This window comes from Rhinolophus hipposideros (genome assembly GCF_964194185.1).
Source record: "Rhinolophus hipposideros genome assembly, chromosome: 1".
Lineage (NCBI taxonomy): Eukaryota > Metazoa > Chordata > Mammalia > Chiroptera > Rhinolophidae > Rhinolophus > Rhinolophus hipposideros.
The window spans coordinates 22660338-22686559 of NC_138047.1; the positions used below are offsets into that span (position 1 = coordinate 22660338).

General features: G+C 37.6%; 1 protein-coding gene across 2 annotated transcripts in view; it reads right to left on the reverse strand.

The window, feature by feature from the left end:
- Window positions 1–2022: 2022 nt before the first annotated feature.
- Window positions 2023–26222, reverse strand: part of MKX (mohawk homeobox) — a 60030-nt gene continuing 35830 nt past the window's right edge. The window contains exons 5-6 of one of the 2 annotated variants that reach the window (XM_081046616.1): window positions 4686–4719; window positions 2023–4580 (exon numbers count right to left, since the gene is read on the reverse strand). In XM_081046616.1, the coding sequence (XP_080902742.1) occupies window positions 4394–4580; window positions 4686–4719 (221 nt within the window). In that variant the 3' untranslated portion in view covers window positions 2023–4393. The remainder of the gene's footprint in view (window positions 4581–4685; window positions 4720–26222) is intronic. The other variant, XM_081046617.1, reaches the window with a different exon arrangement.

A 26222-nucleotide genomic window follows, 5' to 3' on the forward strand; every position in this document is an offset into this window, starting at 1 on the left:
ACAAGTTTGGATATGCATAGAGTTTCCGTCAGCATACACAAGATATTGTTAACCATGTCTATCTTTGGGATGTGGGACTGGAATCATGGAGAGATGGGCCATGGGGTTTTTTATCTTATACTCTTCTATATTGCTTCCCTTTTTCCACAGATAGCATAAGTTACATTTATACTTTTTGAAAACATGAATTAAAATGTGAAATTTTTTAAAAGTCATGAATACAAGTCAGATTAGACTCATTGCTAATTAAATTTCCAGAAACTGGCTTTGGGCTGAAATTCATTTCAGAAGACTTACTGAGACGACCTTTACGTGAATTTCCATGGAGTCGTTTTTACATAAAGATGTAAAAACACATCAGTTTGTTTTTCTAAACTCAGAAATCTTTTTTCTCACCTTAAAAAACAAAGTTTGTTACGGGCAATGCACACACCTCCCAAACCAAATTTTTAGTCCATCTCTAAGATGTGTCTCAAAGTTAGGAAGTAGTGCAGTCAGGATTCTTTCCCTGCAGTGTGATAATCAGTCACTTAATTCTGATCATACCTGTTTCAAAGAAGTATAGGACCAAAGACCCTTTGTGCTTAAAAAGGCCAAAGACGGTATATCATAACATGTATTTGACAAAATCTCTGGGTCCTATATGCTTCATGGAAACCACAATGTATATTGCCAAAATTATGGGATATTAGAACTTCCAATGTCGTCTGGAACACATTAATAATCATGAACATTTGTACAGTACTACGCAGTGTGCAAAGCACTTTTGTATCCACTGTCTTCCTTAATCCACACACCAGATCTTTGGAGTAAATTTCACAGATCAGATTTTATAGATGCAAACTCTGGGTATTGAAGGTTTATATGTTTATTCCCAAAGTCACTAAAGAGTGAAGAGACACAGCCAGGCTGTGCAAGCCCAGTTCTGACCATTACTCCACACTGCCCTTCAAGGCATGGCCAACCTAAGCCGTCCCTGATAGAAGAGTCTGGGCAGCTTGCTCGTATTCTCTGTGTTTATTTGCATGATGTTGTGCCATCGAGCTGAATGAGTTTAAAAGCAGACCATGGCTGTTGCCACTGTTTGCTAAACATTGCTACTTGGAATAGGCAGAGAATACATACAGTGACTTGAGCTCTTAGTCATCTTGAACAGTATCAAGCAGGATGACGAGAGGGAAAAGCAATTCTTGTTGATTTGAATGAAGGAAGCCCTCGCACACGCTGTGTTTTCTACTGGTGTGTCTGTTCTTCTCTATCTTCGTTTTACTTTATGCTTTTCTCCACGAAGTTCAGACTAATAATAAAATGATCTTCCTTGAAGATCGTTCTAACACTGATACCAACTTTCACCCTTTCATTGCAGTCTTACATGTCAGATATTTTTTGTTTCCCAAGGCTCTTCATTAAAGTACCCATATCTCATATTCTACTGCATTTCTACTTTCTTGCATATAAGCCCTATATAGAGGAATTATAATTATATGATAACACCTTCCATTTATTGACATCTATTTAAAAAATGCCAGGCACTCTGGTAGGCACCTTATAAACTGTATATCAGCTGTAAACCTTATAGCAAACTCTACAGGGTTTAACACATTCCTCTCACTTCACCAGTGAAGAAACAGAAGCCCAGAGTGTCTGCATCTTACAGCAGTGAGTGGCAGAGCTGGGATTCAAATATCGATCTGTCTAGCTTCAAAGCCAAGGTTCTCTCCAGTACATAGCACACAGAAATAACGCTTACTGTCCTAGCTACTGAAAGAATGAATGTATTTCGTGAAAATGTACATTTTAAAGTTATATATTTTAACAGTTAGAATCACACTCTCTTTTTCTCAGCTCTTAAAAGGTGGGTTGGTGGTCTGAGGTGATGAAATCAAACCTAACACAAATGCAGCACTCTCATATCATACCCCTTACCAAACTAAGGAGAATTACAGCATATAATGGGCCCCTCTGTTCTGCTTCTTTCTCCACCTGGTCAACTCTCAAAGGAAAATAAAATTCATATGATCATTGAGGTCTAGAAATTAACTTTTATTTTAAATCTGTCAAGAACTCCTGGCAGTTATTAATTTTATTGAAATGATTACATATGGCAAAACAAAGCATAGAGGTAATTCTATTTCTCTACAACATAAATTATGAGTTAGATTCTCAGCTGCTGGCTCAGCATTGTTCAAGATTCTTTTAAAGGATGACTTCAATTTCCAGAAAATGTTAAAGCAGCAAAAGAAAAAAATAAATTAAAATTAATTGCAATTGGAGATATTGCCAAGGATGTGTTAATTATAAAATCTTCTTGATGTGTTTCTAGGCCAGACTCCAAGCTTTCGTATTAAAAAAAAAAAAAATCATGTGAATAACTGTCCTATATTGGCTTGTCATCCATAGTTTACAACATAGAACAAATTTGCTGATTCTTTTAAAAAGATGGCAAAAGTGAATTATGACTAATTCAACTAAAAAACCAGCATCTATTCATCTAACCAAAATAGTCAAAACAAAAACAATTTTATTAAAATATTTCATACCAGAATAACTTATAATAGTATGAAAAAGAATGAAGTACTTGTCTTTAGTTCTCGTTGACATGATACCATTTTGGCAAAACTATTTTATAAAGATTCAAAAGTTTTTTTTATCATGGATCTGTAATTACTTAAGGATGTAAACCAAAGGAACTCATACTTCATCTGATCATACAGTCATAACTTACATATCTTGCTTTGCACTTACTGTTACTGCAAACAGCAATTTAGAAAACAAAGTAAAAATATATATATATACAAAATATTTTATATCAAATTATCTTCATTACACTAAATAAACCCAATCCCCAAATGCTTTGTTACATGAAAAAGTGTCCTACGATTTATATCAATATTGGTAATGTCCATATATCAACTAGAGCAGCCTTTGGTTTTAAAAGCATTTTGCAAAATAAAGAAAAATGTCACCACATGGCTGCACTACTGGCTCTCATTCACACTCACAAAAATGCTTTCCAGTTTTAAAAAAAAAATTACAAAATAGATTACATACGCAGAAAAAAACATCCCACCATAAAAGAGTCAAATCCTTTTTACTTCTCTGCAGCACATATACGCTGTTATGCTTGGCGTCTCTACTGTTTATCCAAGTTTCAAGTCTCCCCAAGCTGATTAGAATATTATTGTTTGATTGAAAAACATATTCTTCTTTCTCGATATTGATTATTTTCACTCAGTGATAGTCTAATTTAGAAACAAAATGTTCTTTCTTTTAATGCATGGTTTCACTTAATTTTTACTTTAATGTCCTACTTGGCAAAATTCAGAGACTGTTCAATGTTTTGTTTTCCATATGTTTTAAATCTAAAAATCAATTTTACGTGTGTATATGCATATTCACAGAGATACATTTCTTTCCTTGTCTTGTTCTCATTGCAATATAAATTGCCCATCAGCAATTGTAATTTGAAATGAACCAAGTAAAAGGTTTTTAGCCATTCCATATGAAAAACAACTTCCATCACAAAAAAATACCAAACTTTAATGCAAACAGGATTATGTTTTAAAACTAAACTATGGGTTTAGTTCTACAAAGAAAAATTTCGAATTACCTATATAATAAATTTTTTAGAAGTTCAGCAAAACTTGAGAAAAAGAAAATCCAAATTAATTCTAAAGGGCACTGCAGTGTTTTGCAGCAGTGCTCGGAAAAAGTTTTTCTGACCACACTGTGTTCATTGCAATTTTTCTTAAATATACACATCATGTGATCACTACACCTTTCATTTTGGAAATTTGTAACATATCAGATATGCAGGCAAGATACATGCATAAAATTCTCACTGTCACTCTATGAAGCACACCGAACAATTTTAAATACAGAAAAAGGTTTTTTTTGTTTTTTTTTAAAGAAACATTTCATTTGGGCTGAAGAGATTTCCAAGTTTTAACATGTGAATTGTTGAATACATTTCAAGGGCTTTCCGCAATTATGGTTTCAGTCCTGGAATGGTCAAGTCCATCTGGAATGACAAACAGACTAATAAGCCTTACGGGCACTGTCATTTTGAGGCATAGCTGCTCTGCTGTGCCCACGTTGTAGCTTATTTTCGGGAAGCAAGGCACTTACTGTAATGGCAATGCAGACACTGTATGAATAGTTTGAGTAACATAAAATAAGTTAATACTTTTGATTAAAGTGAGTTTTTTTTTTTATAATTTATATGTCTTTTACAGAAGCAACTAAGTGATATATTTAGGATATTTAAAAATAAGAAGAGGTTTGAAAGGGAGTCATTTTCACTCCTGCTTTGGCTCTTAAGATGAAAATTTATAAAAAAAAAAACACAAACACCAACATGAAGAATAGCCATTGATCTGAAAAGCGACAACTCTTAAAATTGTTGAACCAGTGGCACTTTGACTGTCTTTACTTCTGCTATATGTGACGACTTCTGGATGATGCAGCTGGTAGTTCCCTGCAGTTTGTCTTTTCCCTGTGCAAGATTTGTTAAGGCCATAGCTGCATTGATCTCCTTCCAGTATGTGTCATCCTTGTTGGTTCCCTTTCTATTAGCTGCACTGGATTTAAGCAAAACAGAGAGAAAATGATCAAACTCACTGCAGTGTACGTAGAAAATGCTATCACGGAAAAGCACAAATGGCAAATAAAATCCTATTGCTCACCTGTCACCCTTATTGGATCCGTTTTCCAGAGTGTCTGTAAAGAAAAGCAGAAATTCAATTACTTTTCTTTTTCTCTTTGTTCAACCTCAGGAATTTCATCATTAATTATCTGGAATAAAAGTTCATCAGAAAATAATAGTTGACAATTAGGTTTGTTTTCTTTTTTGTTGCAAAGGTAGTTAAAATTAAGGTACACAATCAAATCTCTTTGCAAAGAACGAGTAAATGATGAGAACAGGAAATAAAGAAGGAAAAGTAGCTTTCATAGATATACAAAAATCTGAGCTTAATTTTTCTGAGAAATTGGGCCTTTTCATGAGGACGCGAATGGTATAGGGAAAAGAGTGCTAACTGTACCTGGGGCCAGGATCTGGTTTCTCCCCACCAGTCCTGTGTGCCTTTGGGCAGATTACAGTGCTACAACGTCTGGGGTGCAATTTCCCCAACTATAAAGTAAGGGAATTCCTAGACGATCTTCAGGGTACCTCTGTCTCAGTAGTCTATGATTTCATGGGAATCAAACCTCCATCTCAGAATCAAGACTGGGAAATAGTTCCATCTCGCTAGTGAGCAAATGAGTAACAGACCCAATGCTGACAGCAATACAGGGCTTCCTGGCATATTAGAGTAAGGAGGCACCAGTCTTCAAGCTCCAAAGGAACTCCTTATCCTGCTGCTGCAGGAAATGAAAGTTAGGGTGCAAGCTTTTGCTTATGCACGCTCACCTTTGGTTTAGATTTGTTCCCTCACTCAGAACACTAATGTCTACCAATACTACATTGATATACAGAAAGATGAAACGGGTTATTGATCTTGATTAACTCTCTGACTGAAAGAATATGGTATTGGGAACACAAAAACAGACAGGTGGAGGGAAAGAGGGGCTACCAGCATGGCAGGGGAGTGTGGACAAAGGAGTGGGGTTGGGAGTCCCCATCGGCCTCTGACACTCCAAAACTATGTAGCAGTTAAGTCACCATCATCACCATCATCATCAACAATCACCGTTACTGAACAGGTACAGGAAGAGGTGCTGTGCTGCGTGCAGGAAACATGAAACACGCAGTGTTTTCCCAGACCATCTTCTAAATCTGTGGCCTTTGGAAAGCTGTCTTTTCCTGCACTCAGTCCTTTCCCTTTCTTTTACCACTCCCAAACTCAATATTTCCGAAGGCATTTTTTTCCTCTCTGCAGTGCTCAAGGTTAGTTAGGCCATGCAGCATAATTTGTAGCTCTGGGCTCTGCGAGAGTCATGCAACTGGAAGAGACCTGAAAAGAACATCAACATGATCATAATAGTCCAACCATGGCAAAATTTCCCAGGGAAGACATGGTCAAGAGAAAATATTTATATGACAAGTAGATTAGGCAGCTAAACTGCGATGCCTTCTGTGAAGGAAAAGAATCAGGAGTCGGGCCTACAGAGTAGGCCAGAGATAATAATGGGTTACTACGAGCTCTTTGCACAACCCTTCACCCAGGGACCCAGGGAGCTTTAAAAAAAAAAAAAAAAGCAAGCAAACAAAACAAAAGCACTTAGTAAAAAATGACAAGGTTGTTAGGAAGAATAAATGAGATGATGTATGTCTGGCCCCAAATGGAACAACAAATGTTAGTTCCTCCTTTCATTTTAGGAATCCTTTGGGGAAATATTAATAATTGGATCTGTGAGCGATGGCTGGTCAGCCTCTGGATTTTCTGGCTCCTACTAGGTGGGCCTGTATAGTTAGCTACACCTCTGCTGCTTTCAATAATTTTGGAATTATAAAAGTACTCATGCAAAGGGAGGAAAAGAATGACAGCTTGTAATTCACAGAACTCTGATAATCCTAGTTCACAGATCACTTCCTATGTGCCAGGCACTATTCTAAGCACTTTGTGTCTTAACTTATTTAGTATTAGTGACTCTGTGTGTGGACAGCATGTCTCTGTGATGTCCATTTAATCATTCTTTGTTTAGTGCTGTTATCTGTAAATCTTTACTCGGTAATGACAGAGACAAGGCGCTACCAGAACACAGAACAAGTCAGGGCCTTTGTTTAGGAGGAAAAAAGCCAGAAACATTGGACATTTTACAGAGAAAAAAAATAAAAATAAAAGAGTTAGGCCTTTGCTCAATTTTGCCCACAAATTGCAACAATTCTGTTGCCAGAGTGAAGCAATAGGTTATGGAGATATTTATTCAATGGAAAGACTTGGCAAAAGCAGAATAAGTTCCATGAAGCTTAAATAACATTAGGGAAATAACGAAACATAATTTAGAAAAGACCATGTAACTGATGGTCTGGCTCCCAAACAAGCAGTCTCCCAGGCACGGGGGGCCAGAGTCAGACTCCCTACCTGAATGGTCAACCTGAGAGTGATTACTGCGCAGCCGGTGGCTATCAAATAAGTGATGGGTTACAGAGCCCAGAGATGCCAGAATGAATGGAGCCTGCCTGTGGAAGGAGAACGTGTCATTCATCATTACGGTCCACGGAGAGCTTCTATTTGAGACGAAGAGTGAACTTGCAGGTCCTGCACCCCCATGAAAGGCTGGATGCCGCTAGTGCCCCCCGTGGATGCCTCCTTGAACTCCTTCCACCGAGAAACAAGTTTACTGCAGCCAACTGTGAGATTATAAAATTCTGCTTACTCTTTGGGTGTCTGTGTTTTACAGTTTGGTGCCTATGAAAATACCTTTGAAGTGTAAAAACACAGACTCCAATCCCTGATCGGGTAGTCCTAATTAGTTTCACAAATTTCAACAGTGTATTCGGCAGTATTCAAAAGACTGAATCCTGTATTTTATTTCTAAGGCAGACGAGTACGTGCAGTGTCATCAGGTATAGATTCAGGTTCCTTTCCCAGCAACAGAAGAAAAGTCTTCGCAAAAAGTAAGGAACAGAAGAAACGTTTTGCTTCTTCATCAATAGTCAATGCTAAAACAACGTGTAACAAAGATTTGTCAAAGATTTCAAACGAACAAGAAAAAGCTGACTACGACTGCTTTTGGGGAATCTCTGTGTCCAGGGCGGTTTTGGTTCGAAACGTAAATTGGTGTTAGGAGGGCATGCTTTCCTGTTGCTGTTATTGGGGGGCTGCCCAGTGTCACTAGGACATTATGCGTCCAAGAGCCACCTCCTGCAGTGTAGTGTGTTCTAGTTCCCAGAAGAACGAGTAGAAGGAAGATAGCAAACAGGGGCCCTTTTACTCAGAAATATTTGTGCTTTTGTAGGAAAGCAAAGGGCTATAGAGATCTGGCAGTTTGGGGAGAGTTTTTTCTATTTGTTGTGCTGAGATGAAATTTGGGAAAATGCCCCAGTTATTTTAGAGAACTGGTATCATTTGAGGGGAACTCAGAAAATTTACAATCTACTCATATTAAATAACTATTAAATGAGAAGATTTTTGTTTTTTCTTACGCTCTTTTCCTTTGAAGTATAAGCTTGCTGGCCCTTATCTGGATCTGCATTTTGTGCCTTTTCAGCCTACAGCCTGTGTTCAAGGAGCAGTGTGTTTTCACCCATCACCAGGGCTCAGGGGCTCACTTCTGCCCACCTCAGACAGGTGGTCTCCCCCACCCCCCTCCAGAATGGGCACCCAGTAAGTAGCTCAAGAAACAATCTGACAGGAGAAGGAAGGATTCTGAATGTTGCCGAAGAGAGGGAAATCTTAATTCTGAGCTAGAGCAGACATCTCACTGCCATTAATTAACATTCATTAGGGTATGACTGCCCTACGTTCTGCTCAGCTGTGGCTCTTACTCTGCGAGTAGCTTGGCTCAGAGTCTCCGGAGTCTGAGCTAAAATGCGTTTTTACATTCTAAGGTTCCAAAAATCAGCTACACTGTCAATTACCATAAAAGCAACTGGTTGGCAGGAACAACTTATTGAACCAGCCAAAAGAGCGTGTTTTAAGACCAAAAAAGAAAAGGAAAGAAAAAAAAAAGAGGCGCGTAGTTAGGAAAATCTTGAACGCTGTAAAACCCAAACCATGTTGAAACCTAAAGTGGGGCTATCCTCGGTTGGGGCGTGTTTTCTTATAAAGTTAAGTAGAGACACAATTATACAGAAAATTCAGTTCTACTGCAACTCGAGATGGGTAAACTCAAAACTCTATGGGCAAAGTGTCCGGTCAACTTTGGCAAATGCAATTTACAAATACATTAATTTTGATATATATTCCTGAAATAAAAGTTATTGTCATAAAAGAGACAAAAATATGGCCAAATCTTTTGCTCTGAGATTTCCACCCCCCAAAATTTAATTAATAAGCCCTAGTTAGGAATGTTTTTAAATGTTCCACAAAATATTACTCACATCACTGAAATGTAAATAAAATTAAGTATGATTAAGAATAGGAGTATTTTTAAATTAAATAATCTAAAAATCGTACACTATATATTTCCCTAAGTTAAAATAAAGTCAGAACTCCAGATGCTTGACAACTGTTTCCTCACCCTTGGTCAGTTTGGGGGCCATGACTGGTGACAGCAGGTGTGGACAGCCAGGGTTTAGTTCCAAGAGCCTCTCAGACACCCGATCAGTTGCTGGAGGAATTTACATACTTGGAACAAGTGAGATAAAGAACAAGACTCTGGTGATTTGGGCAAATAGAAAACCTCACTGAATCTGAAATAACGACTGCTCCAAATTTGCAGGATCTTACACCAAATGGGTGTAGTGATCTCCAGGACTCCCTGCTCCCATCACCACGGTCTCTGTCTACTTCTGCACAAGCCTGGACTTGCCACTCCTACAGATTGGATCCACTGTGACTTTATGTTTCTTTTCTTATAAAATTAGCATTTGTTGTTTTTCTCTAATAAGAAAATACAGGTTCACTGCAGAAAATCTGGCGAAAAGTATAAAAGAGAAAATAAAGGGCATTTAGGATTAACTAATGTTAATATTTGGATATATGGCCTCCTAAGCAAGTTTATATACATTTTTTAAAAAATGGGGTCATTCTGTATACGTTTTATAACTTGCTTTGCTCACTGAACTTTCACTTTAGCCTTACCCTTTGTTAATAAATAATAATCTACCATTTGGCCTTCTTGATGTGGCAGTGGATTTTGTCTATGGAATAGAAACTGGTTGAAAGAATCCAAAATCCAGCTCCACCCAGTGTAAATGTGAATATTGAAAGACCCCAATGTTGCAAGAAGGGGCTATCTTTAAAACAATTACTACAATTGATCGAATGCTTCTCATGCCAGGCACTCTACAAATGTTATCTAGTCAAATGCTTACAACATCCCTGTGAGAGAGCACCTATGGCCTTTATTTACAAAAATGACAGTGTAGCTTAGAGAAGTCCAGAAACTCGCAAAGGACTCAGTCAGGCAGTGGGGGCTATGAGGCTCGGCTCCCTGTCAGCGGACTCTGAAGGTCATATTTTTAACTGCTGCATTCCATTATCTAAGTGATTTCTGTTGCTAAAGCCACCTTCAAGGACCCTGGCAAGGTCAAATGCATTGTTTACATAGGGAAAGCCTGTGGAATGATAACCTATCAAAAATCTGTTAAACACTTTTTCTGTTCTTTTTGTTAGTGTTTTAGACCATAGAGATACAAAAAGACATTTTTTTTCTCCTTATGATTTAATCTGTAATATAAAAATATCTGTCCAAATCACAGAATAGGGAATCTAAATAAGGTCTCTTGAGCTCTTCCTCACACTTTAATTAGAACGACATTTTCATAGACGTGATATCTGCAGAATCACTCTTCTACTTCCTGACGTGAATTACTGCGAAATGACTCCTAGACAGCTGTTGCTGCACCACTTTTAGAGAAAATTTTTGTGGTCATTTTCTCCTTAGGGTAGTTAGAGTTTTTGAATGAGTAAAGATAAATCATTCTAATTTTTCCCAAAAAGGAAGGGGAAAAAAAAACCACCCAACAAATAACCCATAACACTTATCTGTTGATGACTAAACTGCTTCTTCTAGTTTCACCAATCAAAACAGTGAGTTCCACTTTAAAATTTCACATGACAGGATGAGACTGCAAAGAAAGCTTGGTGAGTATCCAGGTTACTGCTCTCAGAAGTGTTACTGGAGCCTTGAGATGAAGGAACTTTTCAAGCTTTCTGAGTAGTGAGAATTATACAATGAAACCCACCTCATCTTAATAGATGAATCTAGCATTTTTGTGTGTTTTTTTTTTTTTGCAATATACTAGCTAAATTATTTATTCTGGGGCCTTAAAGAACCAGTGGTTTCCAAGATCATTTCAGAGTTTGAAGAAAAATCTTTTCCAAAAATGAAACCAGTGTTTCCTCCAGCCATGACTTCCAGCCCCCGGCCAAAAAGACTCTTTTCCTTCCTGCTACCTCTCACATGGGCTGGACCCTCCATGGTGAATGATGCCTAGATGTTCTGATCTCCAGGATCGCTACCTTCAGCAGACTTTCTGTCAATGCCTTATCCTCTCCATCTGCCAGGAAATAAAAATTAGAAACAATGCTCTTCTATTTTGGACCAATAGTGATGAGTTCCCTGGTTAGGATGGGGGTAAGTTGACATCCCAAAGCTTTCAGGACAGGTTATATTTCAACTAATACCACCACCAACAGCACAACTCTACTGTGCCTGGAGTACCCATGTCTGTGGATAAAGCTGCAAGAGTGCTCTTTTGGTTCCTTATCAGTTAGAAAGCTATAGCTTTGATGGCTTTCCTTATTATGCGGAGCTTGAGGCTGGTGGATCCTTATTAATTCCTAGCTGTATCTTTGTTCTGGGAAAATGCACAGCTATTCTGACTTCATCAGTCTGAACTGGAGGACTAAGGGTATAGGAAGTGGAATTTGTAACTTGCAAGAAACTTTTCAAATAAGCAGTGTACAACCCAGTTATAACGTCTCAACTTCACTTTCAATCTTTTTCACTGAATATATTGAATATTCTTAATGCTAAGTTATTCTGCATAGTCTCGTCTATCTAAGATTGCGCCACTGTGATCTCAAAGGCTCCACCTTCCCAAAGTCTAAAACTTGCAGTCTGAAAGTTCACTTTGAAGATTAGAATGTGGTCTACGGGGAGGAAGTTGTTGGTGAGTGACCAAAAGAGGGTTTGGAAATATTGAAGATTCACATTTCTATTATTAGCTTGTAGTTATGAACTATCAGTGTGGTCTGGTGTGAGGCACGAGGCAGCATAGTGCAGTGGTTGGGCCCCAGATCTTGGAACCCGTATACTATCTGTGTGACAGCTGGCCAGCTGCTTGCCTTCTCTGTGCTTCAACTTTCTCACCTATAAAATGGGGCTAATAGTACTACATGCATTGGCTTGGTATGAGCACCACATGATGTAAAACTTTGTAAAGACAGTTTGAGCACATATATCAAGCTTTACGTAAATCCTTGTGAAATAAAAAAAATTAACCTCTCTTACTTTTGTTTTACATCTAGAATACGGGGTTGAATGCAGTCACCAGAAAAATAAGCATTGTTCAGAGACTTAATATGAAAACCATTATATAAGGATGAAATATTTTTACCCTGGGCGCAGCCCATCAGCTCAGATTAAAGGATTAAGTGTGCAGAATCTATCATCTTCAAAGACAAAATGGCTTTTCTGATGCTATGCTGTGCCAAAGTACTGCAACATGCCAAGACAAACAGCACTGGAGCCACATTAAAGGATATCTACTCACTTTAAGTGTCTGATGGGTTTTGTGACTTCATTTTCTCAAGGGGAATTTTGGAGATGTTACCCAAAATGTTTCATCCATGAAAGGTAGGTTTCCAGCCAAAGTCTCAAAAAATGACTTCCTAACTATGCACGAATAACTGCTGTGTGTTGCAAGGAGCATTAATTGTTATAAAGACCCTCCTTTTTTATATACAAGTTGGGCTACTAGTTCTGAAAACTGGATGGAGTTTGATTCTTAGCTGAAACTTTATGAGGGCGATTTCTCCCGACATCAACTTAATAGCTGCCACACTGTAGTTCTAGGTCGACTTGTTTAATACATATATAACTGAGTAGTATTAAACTACAAAATATTAACAGGACTTTCTTCAGCAGAAGGCCTTTCAAATGAAAAATATGCATTTGTAATAATCTAGAAATTGGCTGGAAAGTCTGGCTCCATCCATGTGTTTTCAAGCTCTTCAATATCTCTGAAAAACCATCAAAAAGTATTTTTCCTTTGATATATGAACTGGCTGACATTATTGCCATGCTTTTCAAATTCTTCAAATTACCATCTCTAGAAATGACATTTCAGACTTGGGAATCTTGGTGTTAAACCTGTCTGACTGCATTAACACCAGAAATGACACAGTGAAAGACAGGATGTTCACAAACTTCTTGGATCTTTCAGAACAGTAGCAAATGACAACCTCCCTACTCACGGTTCATCTGCTGTATTCATTAATAGAAAAACGCATATTTTAGACACAAAGATGAACAGTATTACCCATCCTTCTACATTTCAAATACATTTCAATGTTCTTCACACACTTAAACTGTTTTAACTGTTACTTGGCATGTCAGTGTTCCGTGTTCACACATTTCTACATTTAAAGGTTCTGCCATTTTCTGCTTTTAATTTCAGAAACCGTCATTTAAAGTCTAAACTGGGGTGGGGAGGGACTTTGAAATGAAAATTGGGAAGATTTTTGTTGATAGCAATTGGATGGCATTCTCTTCCAGCAGCTCAGGGCCTAGGTGGCATCCACCCTGGACGGGGCGGCCTTCCATTGCAGGGCACACTCCACCCACACGCTGAACTCAGACGGGGACAATTTAGACATGACAATTCCCCTAACTGTCCATCTTTGGGAGGTGGGAGGAGAAAACCCACACTGACATGGGGAAAACACGTGAGCTCCACACTAACAGTGGCCTCAGCTGGGAATCAATTTCTTTGTTTTTTATGCTCTATTTTGTTTTTCTTTGTCATCAACATTATAACAAAATAACATATTTTGAAGGAGCGGTGAAGGAGGAATAAACAATGTTATTCGAGGACCGGCTGTACTAAGTATAAAGCTCTCGGAACTGTGCTTGGCACATAATAAGTGCTATAGAGTTATGATTCTCGAAGTGAAGACGTGACACTCAGTCATCCATCACTAGTCATGGATCCACTCCAAATTCCATGGAGGTGCTAGGCCCCACACAGGATTTCTACTATCACACTCTAGCCTCCAACCCATCTTCTGAGGATGCTGCAGAGAAGAAGGATACAATTCATAGGGGAATGTCTCAGAAGGACAGATTCCTCTCTCATCTCTGAGATTGTGATTATGTAGGTCACAGATGTGGTGAAGAACAAGCTCCCAGGAGATCTGATGTAGATGGTAAAGGGGCTGCTCCACGAATAGAACTGTGGGGGAGCATTAGAAGTAGACTGCTTTCAGTAAAGAATTCCAGCATGCTGGAATTCCTGGGTGTTCATTCAAAGGTAGCTGCACAAGGCAGTATTTCTATGCTACTTATCAAAAACCAATATGGATTTCTAATATTCCCAAAGGGTCTAATCACAGTCTAATCTTTAGGCTGTATGTAACGAATCACATTACTGATTCTCCCTTCGTGTGAATAGCAGATACGTGTACACATTTCCACAGGGGAATATTATTCAGAAATGGGAGACTCTAGCTTCAATAATACTTTGTATCGTGTATGTTTGCTTAAATATAATACCACTAAAAACACATTTTTGGGGGGGATAAAACATTTCACTTTACTTGCATTACTTTCCCCAGTTATTACCATTTTTACTATGCTATGACATGTAATTCAGAGACAGTCATTACAAACACAAAGTTGAAAAAAAAAAACACACCAAGATTTTCATTGTAATATATTACAGACTACTTCAGAATAATCAAACCACCCTCCTTCTTCTAATTGGAACAGCAACAGTAATAATATACTGTTATAAGATCTGTTTTCTGTTTTGAAAATAAACACGTTGGCCCAGCTCTATATTGCTATGATGGTGGGGCCTTTTATTTTCGTAAGTCTTGTATTTTTTTTATCTTTCCTTTGGGAAAATAGGGTGACATATATTAATCCACACGGGGTCATCAAAAACTAATTATTCAACCTAACATAGAATTTTTTCTTTCTAGGGTAGCATAATAAGCTTTTATAAACTAAAGTAAACTTAGTTTCTGCTGCTTAGTAGAATATTTTATTCAGGCCTGCTTCAGAAAGAACAGGGCATTGTTTTATTATACATCGACAGAGTGATGAGGTTTTACAAACAGTTTTTTGCTTATTTTTAATCTGTTATTTTTACAGCAGCCATGAGAGGTGGCTGGAGCTATATGATCTCTAAAGAGGGACAGGATAAGGGGTGCAGAACCACCATGCAAACAACTTGGCCACCACCAATACCCAAATCACCAAAACAGAGTGCACTGGTCAGGATGTTGAATCGAGCAGTGAAGGAGGATTGAGGGCGTCCTGTCTAGACCTGCTGATGGCTTTGCTCTTGAACAACAACGGAATGTCAGAAAATCTGGGACCGAAGGGCTAACGAGAACCCAAATGCTAAAGGTAGTAGTCTCGAAGCCACCTACATAAAGGTCCAGGGACAGGTTGAGAACTGAGAATGACTCTTGGCTGGGGGTCTGCTGGAGGGTGAACTGAGCTGGTCATTCCCCAGATTGCTCGGGGTCACCCTGTGCTGCGACCTCCATTGCCAATGGCCACGCAAAGCAGACGTAGCAAGTCCAAAATAATAAGGCTCCACAGCTACAGTCTTAAGAAAAGTAATATTCAGGAGAGGTATTTCTGTGGGCATCATATGATATTAAAAATATAGCGCTTAAACACAAATCAAAGAAATTATAAAAGAGAAAGCAAGCACCCTTATGATCTTAGATTTACAAAAATACCTGAGCTCACTGACTACCAGGAAAGAAGAACAAGTATAATATAGAGAAAAGATTTTGCAAAGCCATTTCATGGAAATTTAGATATAAAAGAATGGCATGCTTACATGATTTAAATATATTTAAATGGCAAGCAGCTACTATACATATGAGTATTGTCTTATAAATGTCATATGCTATTATAAGTAAATAAGATACCTTAACAGCAAAAGAGGAAACATATTTATTTTAGTCATTAAAAATTTTTGATTTATGGATAAAGAAGTTGTGGTACATATACACAATGGAATACTATTCGGCGGTAAGGAAAGATGATATAGGAGCATTTGTGACAACATGGATGGATCTTGAGAGTATAATGCTAAGTGAAATAAGTCAGACAGAAAAAGCAGAGAACCCTATGATTTCACTGATATGTGGTATATAAACCAAAAAGAACAAGACAAACAAATGAGAAACAAAAACTCATAGACACAGACAATAATTTAGTGGTTACCAGAGGGTAAGGGGGTGGGGGGTGGGTGATGAGGGTAAGGGGGATCAAATATATGGTGATGGAAGGAGAACTGACTCTGGGTGGTGAACACACAATGGGATCTATAGACGATGTAATACAGAATTGTACACCTGAAATCTATGTAAATTTACTAACAATTGTCACCCCAATAAATTTAATTAAAAAAAATTTTTTTTGATTTAGAGAGAGGGACAATGAACTTAATAATTTATTTTGGACTAAAGCAATCCTTTGCTATTTCTTATATTTTCTATCCTTTCCCATAGTTTTTTATGACTCGAGAGAAATTTAATATTTTAACAATCAATAATAAAAAACAATTTTAAAATAAATGGGGGCGGGGGGGCAGAAAGCTGTGCAAAACAGAAAAGAAGCAAAAATTGCATTTCCAGAACAAACTAGATCCATTTATCAACACGCTTGGTTTTGGTGATATACTATACATATATAAAAGTGACTTAAGAATCAAATCCTCCAATTTAAATTCTCTCCAGGTGCTCAGAAATAGATGGTGAATGAGCAATGAGAAGATAGTAGTTACCGCCTTGAATCAAAGTATTAAACAAAACAGCCTGGCTCTCATAGATAAGAGTAAACAAACTACGTATTTTTATCATGGAGGCACAAAAAGTTGCCTTTTTCTTTCTTTCTTTTTTTTTGGGGTGGGGTGGGGCTGAGGGGGGGTAATAACAGCCAGGAAAATCATACATTCCTTGTAAGATTTCCAAGCTCTTGTAGGCATGTGGCTTTCTCCCCGTCCCTAATAAGATGTGGTCATTCTGGTCACTTTTCCACACTCAGGAGGTAGAAGCAAGCAGAGTTGGTATAGGCCAACTGTGGATTCATGGGCAGAATAGTTTCTCACAAGAAACCAAGAGCTGTGAAAGCCCCCGAGCCTAGGAACCTGCCACAGCACCACATGACATTCTCTAATACTTCAGCCGTCTATGCAGTTAGACGCGTACCCAGGTCATGCCCAGCACGAGGGAGCCAATCTCTACTATGCATATGGTTTGCACATGGGTCCAAGGCTAAGGAAACCGAAGGCATCTACCTACCAAGGAGGAGACACATCCTTCCCAAGCCATCCACAATGGGAGCCGAACACAAGACGTTATGAAACACACATGAAGAAGTGAGCCATTGTTTCAGGCCTCAGTGCAGCATTTAATTACCCAGCCCTTAGCATAAGACAAGAATAAGAGGTTGGGAAGGCAGAGTTGGTCCGGGAGGCTTTTTAGAAAAGGTGTTGCTTTTATTTTCCAAACTCTGAGTAGCTGGATATATTATCCAGCTAATTTAAGAGATTTATAAAAATCATTGTATAAGATAGATAGTTTATTAGACAATGTAATATTCAAACTTTTAGCTGGACAAAAACATGCAGGAAAAATACTTTTAAAGTGAAAGGAGCAAGGAATCTGTATTTGTGCTGACTTATAAGAGCTTGTAGGAGAACAGTAAAGAAATGAAAAGATGAGTGATGATGAAGAGACTGAAAGGTGAAAATACAGTAATTAATTATTCACATGACTAATTATCATAATAAAAATAATTGGACGGGATAGGAGAAGCAAAAAATAGGCTCAGAAATGGAAAACCAGAAGATTATTTTTATACTAAAGAAAAGAGACAGCATGGGAGTTCTGCGGGGGAAGTGCTGGAAGTATCTATCCAAAGGCTGCTTTTAGAAACAGGAGTCAGAGTTTATGATTAATTGAAGAATTATTCAAATGGAATTCCACAATAACTTTAGTAGTCTTTACGGCACAGAGAAAGAGAATAACCAATTAGTTACTCAAATTCCTACAGCTGCTTCTAATGGGATTTGTGCCTTTTTTTGGTTTCTCTTGAATTGAGAAATGAAGCACACCTGTTCACTGCAAATCAGCGCAAATTGTGAAGGGTGGGTTTACTTCATCACAGTTTATTCCTCCAACAGTAAGGTACAATGGATAGAGGCCAGAGTGCTTAGGGTCTGAATCCCAGTTCTGCTGCTTATTAGCATGTGGTTTGGGGCACGTTACTTAATCTCTTTGAGTTTCTTTTTTTTTCTTTCTAATCTGTAAAATAGATACGAACACAATGCACAAAAAGGACTGTTGTAAAAATTAGCAATAATTGCTGTAAAACACCAGGCACCCAGGAATACTCAACAAATGGCAGCTACAATCATTCCACAACTGCACATACTCTTTTTTGTAGTGGGAACAAACTTTGATGAACTTTGAAGATTGACCTTGGAATGGAACAGATAACGAGTAACACAATTCAAAATAGTTTTTGTATTGAATTGTCTTAAGTTAGGTCAGGGGCAATCATGTTATGTCTATGATGCTCGGGTGTGGAAAATTCTCAAAAGAGCAAGACGGCATATTATGGAGGCTTCAATTTTGCAATGGCTTGACGAAGGTCACTGAAATTGCTTAGTAGCCATAACACGAAATGGAATTTCGATGAGAGTGAGAATAACATGCACTCTCATCTTCGATGAGTGAGAATGAGCATACCAGGGCAAATTCCAGGTTTATGTCAGCAGCAGGTCTTTTGCTGTTCATTTTTGGGGTTGGCATATGCAACCCCTGTTGGACTGGCAGCTTACACACGTTACCCATGCAATCATATAGGTACGTTAAAGTGTTTTCTCTTAATTGCTTGGAGCAAGCTTTAAATGTGAAGGTCCTTTCTCAAAATAGAAGATAGCATTTGGATCTGGGGGAACAGCTTTGGAAATTCCAGTTCTTAAAAGCTACTTGTTTAACCCTTGTTATTAAGAATTTTCTAGGAAGATCTAACTAGCTGGTATACCTATGCTTTTCATAAGGAGTAAAATAACTACTTAGGACATACATTACTTAAAACACCTTCATTGTATCACGGCTTTATCCCAAACAACTGCACTTGGTATCCTTAAATTCTTAGATTGACTGAAGCAAGAATATGTAGGTTATTTCAAATACTCCTGATCTACTACAAAGAAACTGACAACAATGAAAAAGTTCTTTCCACTGCATACAGAATGGTAAGAATAGTCAATTTCCCTTGGAATATTTTTTGACATGTTTGAATTCCTGGCATTTTTATAATGAACAACCACATTACAGTGAATCTGAACTAATCCAAGTGAAAAACCAAATCATCTTTTTGTGAGTTTCAAAAGGAAAATCACACTTTGTACAGAACATTTTTATCACCCTTGCTTTTTGGGGCATAATCAAGGGCCAGGTCAACTTAACACAATTCATGGTGATGATAACAATATTTGTTGAGCACTCTGCAAGTCATAAATGTGCAATTAATCTCATTTCCTTTTTGTGCTCATTTATCTAATTTCCCCGTTTTACAATGTGGAAATTGAGACTCAAAAAAGTGTCCAAGGCCAAATTGTTAGTAAACAATAGGGCTAGTACTAGAAACCAGAGCTCCTAATTTTAAGAGTAATAGAATTTGCTCTTCTCCATGTTGTCTGCATTGACTTATTCATGGGTTCATGGGTTCATTCAGCAAGCCTTTATTGAATACATCTTATATAGCAGGCACTATGATAGGCACTAGAAATACAAATGGACGTCATCACCAAGCAACTGTTGGTTTGGTAAATAAATAACAACAGCGTGGTAAGTCCTGGGTGAGCATAGAGGGGAGGGAACAATGGCAGGGGGAGGGGGTGGTGGTCCTGAAAGAAGCTCCAAAGGAGATGAGGAGATGATACCCTGGGGGCAGCAGAGAAGAGGCCTGGCAATTGCTTCCAGCAGCAAGCAGCCTCTCCCATTCATGCCAGCGTGCCCAACTAATGATATCCTTCTCAGAATGCCAAGACCTGGAAAAGATGGGAAAGCACGGGCCTGAGGTAAAGACAAGCAGGGGTTACCAAGGTGAAGGTGGGGAAATTCCAAGGAAAGAAAACAGCTGTATGAAAGCCATTGCAAGATTCCTCTGGGAAACTCTTTTTGGCGAAGCTGAAATGAATGAGATGTGTGAGGGCGCCTTTGGAAAATGAACCAAGAGATATTAGCAGAGGCCAGACATTGAGGGGTTTATGGTTTGGGCTGTCAAGCGAAGGAATGTGAACTCTATCCTGAAAGGTACAGGGAAAGTCTAAAGGATGCTTAACAGTGATATGATCAAATTGGGATTTTAGAAAGATATCTCTTGTCTTAGTGGACAATTAGATTGGAAGAAGCAGGCAGGATCATGGTAAGAACTAAGAGAGAAGGGAGGCATCCTGAGATTAAGAAAGTAGCAGTAGGGATAGGAAGACAAGCTTCGAGCAATATTAAGAGGGCAGACTTGTGGAACGACTACATGGGGTTTGGGAGTGGGAGGCAGGAGTTTGTAAGATCTCTCAGATTTCTGCTGTGGATGATTGAGTGGATGGAGATGGCATTCTCGGAGTTAGGGAAGAAAGGAGGAAGGGCAAATCTCACTTTCGAGGAGGCGGCCCATAATGAGTTTGATTTTGATGTGTTGAGAGTAGGGGGCTTTGAGGACCTTCAAGTATGGATGTTGACCTATTCTTACAGATGTGCGATGTTGCCCTTAACAGAAAAGAGAAAGCTGCATTGCCGGATTATTTAGTAATATACTTAGAAATATTTTCTCCTCATTCATTTTCATGTGGAAATGCATCAGCATGTAGAAAAAAGAGGTATACAAAGAAATACATAAGGAAGAAAGGGTCTTATAGGAATCTAACTACAGAATCTAACTTAGCACACAGATCTAAATAGTTTCCCAAATGCTCAGCTAATATTATTCAACATGTAATTTAAAAAAAGTGTAAAATACCAAAGTCTTGAAAGATGAATTATTTTAAAAAAACCTTTATTAGTTACACACCCTTAATACATACTGCATTTACTCTCAGGAGGAAATGTACACCCAAAGGGTGACGGGGAAAGAAATAGTTTCCTCAAGTGAAGAAACAAAAGAGTGGAGGATCTATCTGGCTATTAGCCAGTCAGAGAATACTGAAAAGCTAGCAGTTTCAAGGCAAATCTTTACTAATCCATCTTTTACCAAAGTTCTCACTTAAAGTCCACCTTTTGACAGGAAATATTTATTTAACAGGAACTTCATCTGAACTACAAAGTGCCCTTAAAAAATTTTTAATATTGGATTCCATATGAGGCTAAAAGAAGATGGTATTAGGTGACTGAAAAGAAACACGTATTTTTAAAAAAGAAGAAGGAAAAAAGGCCTTGTGGAAAGCATAAAGCAGTTAATGAGAATTTCTATTGAAAATTGAAAGTTAATGACCACACAAAGTTTCTTTCCGATTGAGGACAGATGCTTCTTCAACAATGGATAAATCAATAAAGTTCATTTTCTAGTGGCATTTGGAACCACAATTTTAATCTGTTGAAATGGCAGGAAGACAAAAAACAAAATACAAATAAACAGAAAATGGTTTTCTTTTAGAAAGAAACTGCATTTAATTGGCTTCTACCCTCGAAGTTTATATTCAGCTTCCTGACAGGGGGGAATAACTCCCTCAGGAAGGTGGCTTTTTGTTGGGTGCGTGTATGACGTTCATTTGCCTTGCATCTAAAAATTAGAACATAACAAGCTTCTAATCATCAGTTGTTAATGTGAAACAAAAAGAATTCTTTTTTCCATTGAAAGCAGATTGTAGTGAAAAAAAAGCAACGTTCTCCAAGGCCATATGCTGTTGGCAAAGCTCAAAAAAACCTTGTAGTCCAACGTGCTCATGTTCAGCTGTGTTTACTTAGACTTAACTTGACAAAGTCTGCCTCTGATTACACTGAGCAGTCATCTGCCCACAGATAAATAGATACTACACAAACTTGGAGAAAATGACATTTGGCCTCCATAATTTTGGAATAATTTACTCTGTACCCTCAACTTGAAACACAAAAATGATCCACAATATGTTTTTGGGATTGAAACATAAATATTTCATTTAACAAAGGGAGCAGCCTCCATGACCTTCATGGATTTTAGGTGATTTACTAACAAAGTATGGTACTACTTTGGAAGGTGTGGAGTAGCTCGGCAACAGGCAGTCTCAGGCAACATTTATTTCAGTCTTTTCAATAACCATCAAGATTTCAAGGAATTTCTGTAAATAAACTGTCACTTAAAGAAAATAACTTTCCATCAATTTTTTGCAACAAGTCTCCAGAACAGAACATGCATATAAAAATAAGAGTTAGCTAAATTATTTCCAGAGACTACATCTTGGAGTAATGTTTACACTATCGGTAGAGAGCAAAAGCTCAATGTTTTACCACTATATCTTACACTAAATGCAAAATTTTGCTTTTGGAGTAATATAAACCATTTCCATGGCACAGAGTCTGTTCCCGATTACCCAAGAATTGATTCTGGCCCATCGTATTTACTTTACTTGCTGTTATATTTACATAACAAAAGATATACATACTTTCCAAACTAAGATTGTTTCAAAGGTGTAAGTACTTATATTCCCCAGTGATCGACCTATAAACCAATCAATCAACAAAACTTGACTGCACTGCACGAACAGCTGGTAATACAGTAGTGAACAAGAGAAAGATGGTCTCTGGCCTCTGAAGTTTATCTAATGAGAAAAATAATAAGTGAACACATACTGTCATTTTCTAGGTTGCTCATTTTAATTTATACAATTATGAAGAGTTTTCCTCCACTGAAAGTAACATGTGTTCTTCCCTGACTCCTGTTTTATTATTGAATGTACTTAGGAATGGAGCCCTTCGTTTGGAATGGTGGGGTGTGAAGGGAGCCGTGAATATTCTTCTCGGCGCTCCCTCTAGCTGTTCAAGCTCTGTCTGTAAAGTGGTTAGTTTTTATTGATTCATTTAATGCCTTCTATCCTAATTTACTAAATTTGCTTTCATAAGAGCTCTGTAAAATGAACTAAGTAAACGATGGTACTGCTACTTGTGGAGCAACTGCTGCTTAACTTTTAATAAGCAAGGGTTTCCAAGAGGCTTTCCCTCAAAAGAATTGAATCTATTGATGTACCTTATGCCACATTCTCCAATAGTTTTCTCTTATTATGCGTTTACTTTGAGATTCACAAAAGATGATTATACAAATATAAAAGAAGGAATATGTTTTCCAGTGTGCGTGCCTTTAAGGTCAGCAATCAAATCCATTACATGGGCTGGAGACCATGGTGGCCTCATCATGCCCATCTCCACGAGAGAAGACATTATGCCCTCATTAGCTTTTAATGCAAAACTGCATCTGCAATCTAGACAGGGCAGATTCCTCACATTCGATGTGTAGTTGGAGAATTGAATCCAGGAAAATGAGTTTCAACCATTTCTCCTGAAGCTCAGCCACATGACAAAGCCAGAGGCATTTCCAGAGCCACTGATGTAACAGCAGGCTAAGTGAAGAAGGCTGCTGCTGCTCGAAAGTAACTTTCACAGCTTAATACCGAGGTCCTATGACAGTCGTCTAAACGAGGAAGGTAAGCGGTGTTAGAAAACAGGGGACAAATGACCACACATCTTACTTTTCAAGCATGGAGTGAGGGGGCAGTTGACAGATCAAACTTCAAGTAATGCAAACCCTTTAAGAAGCAAAGCCACTTGTGGGTGGCTTCTTACAAAGGAAAAGTCAATTTGTAAACCATGTCAGATTGGGTCAAAACATAACTCTGCACAGAAACTAGTACGGAAGCTCATCTTTAAAAGGGACTACAAGAATCCTACATGCACTAATCATGTCACATTCAGTCAAGGCTATCGGGAGGCCGTGTTATGTCTAAGAAAGTTAGAAGAGGCATCCGTATCTCAAAACATGCAATTTATTCTCCACAACACAGAATTTAACACAGAAGAAAATGTTAGTTAAGGATCACTGACCAGAATTCGTTTACAGGAGATCCGAGGTTGAATCAAACTTATATCTTCCTCTTAATGTTAACCAAAGTAGGAAAAAGCAAAAAAAAAAAAAAAAAAAAAAAAAAAAAAAAAGGAGAAAAAAAACCCTTCAAAACCCCAAATCTTAAAAAATTTCCTGGTTTCATTTTTCCCAGAATTGAAACACCACAAAATAACACCACCTCAGTGCACTCACTTCCAGCTCAGTCAGGAAGTGCTGAGGTACATAAACATTTTTTTATTTCACTTTTTTACAAGAAGGTGACCAACATTTTCACAGCATTCCAAAAAGCTCCAGGTTTGGAATACATTTTGGTTAAATGTCAGCAGAGGAATTTGCTCATCGTTCAAAAAGCACTTTTTCTTTCCAGTCTTGGAATATATGTAGAAACTGTATTGTGAATGGAATTACTAAACGGCTCAGAGCCACAAAGGGAAATCCATTTTATAATCCCTAAAAGAGTTCTGTAGGAAAGCATTTTGTACAGAAGGAAACAGGAATAAGATGGGACATTTATATAGCACAGCTTATCAAGTGCTTTCACAGTCATTATCAATAGCTCTGTGAGGTAGGTAGTTTTCTTTCCCTCACTTTATAGATACAGAAAGAAACCAAAAAAGTTAGATGGTTTATCTAATGTTTCTGTTAAGTTAGTGGTAGAGAATAAAAACCTGAACACATGTCTTCAAAATCTAAAACCATAATCTGAAGGCACTGATTTGAAACCCAAAAGCCAGCATCATAGGTAATGGGAAAATACTAGGTCCGAAACAAGATAAAAATGTGCTCTATTGTCACTGTTATTTAACACCATACTGGAGGTACCATTCAATGCAATAAGCTGGAGAAAGAAACCCATGGCAAAAATTTCAGAAAGGCGGTAAAATTATCACTATTTGCAAATAATGTAATTGTATTACTAGAAAACACAAGAAAGTCAACTGAAAAATTACCAAAAATGACAAGCAAATTTATGGTGGTAGCAGAATATTAATATATGGAAATTAATGGCTTTTTCATATAAAAAACAACCAGTTAGAAATATGTGATGGAAGAAGGGATTCAACCAAACAACAAATAGATAAAATGCTGAGGCATAAATTGAACAAGAAGTGTGCAAGACCTATTTTGAACATTTGAAAACAGTACTAATGGTCACAAAAATAGATATAAACAGATATGCAAAGTTTTTGGATAAGATGGACCTACATCCTAGAAAAGTACTGGTTTTCTATAGTAATTCATAAATATAACAATACCAATACACAAATGTAACACAACCCCAATAAAAATAACAAAAGAGGCTTTCTTAGTAGATAAGTTGATCCTTAAGTTAACATGAAAAAATACACAAGCAGTAATAGCTAGAAAATTATGAAAAAGGAAGAAGCACAGCCAGAGAGTAAACATATTCTAAAGCTTCAATAATTAAAACTGTGGGACTAGAACATGAGTAGAAAGACAAATCAATAGAGGAGAACAGAAAGATAAGATAGATTCAACTTACAAGGTGGTATTTCCAACCAGGGAGGGAGGAGAAATACAGATTGATAAATAACTGGTATTAAATAAAAGATTTAAGGGAAAATAGATAAAAGATTTAAGGGAAAAACTGAGACCCATAGAAATACTAGAAGAAAACTTGGGGCACTCCTTTAAAGTTTTAAAGTGACTAAGTTCTATCACTTAAAATCTAGAAGCCATTAAAAAAAAAAGATTGATAAATGTTATTGCATTTATTTAAATGCTATGTGGGGAAAAATCAAAACATGTATAACTAATTGGGAGAAAATATTTGTTAAGTCATAAATATCAAAGGCTAATCTCTCTACTCCATAAAGTGCTCTTCAAATTAATAAAATATTATCAATAAGAGAGTCCATAGCAAAAAGAATATGAATATATATATACACAGAAAAAATGGAATTTTATGACTGGCTTATTCCACTTAGAATAATGTCTTTGAGATTTATCTATTTTGTAGCATGTGCCAGAATTTCCTTTCTTTTTCATGTTGAATATCATTCCTTTTTATGTACATACCAAATTTTGCTTATTCATTCATCTGTTGACAGATAAGTTGGGTGGCTCCCACCTTTTGGCTATTGTGAATAATGTTGCTATGAATGTAAGTGTGCAAATATCTATTCAAGTCCCTGTTTTCAGATCTTTTGGGTATGTACACATAAGTGGAATTGCTGGATCATGTGGTGATTCTATTTTTAATTTTCTGAGGAACTGCCATACTGTTTTTCATAGCAGCTATAATATTTTATATTCTTATCAGCAGTGGGCAAGGGCAAAGGCAATTTTCCTACAAC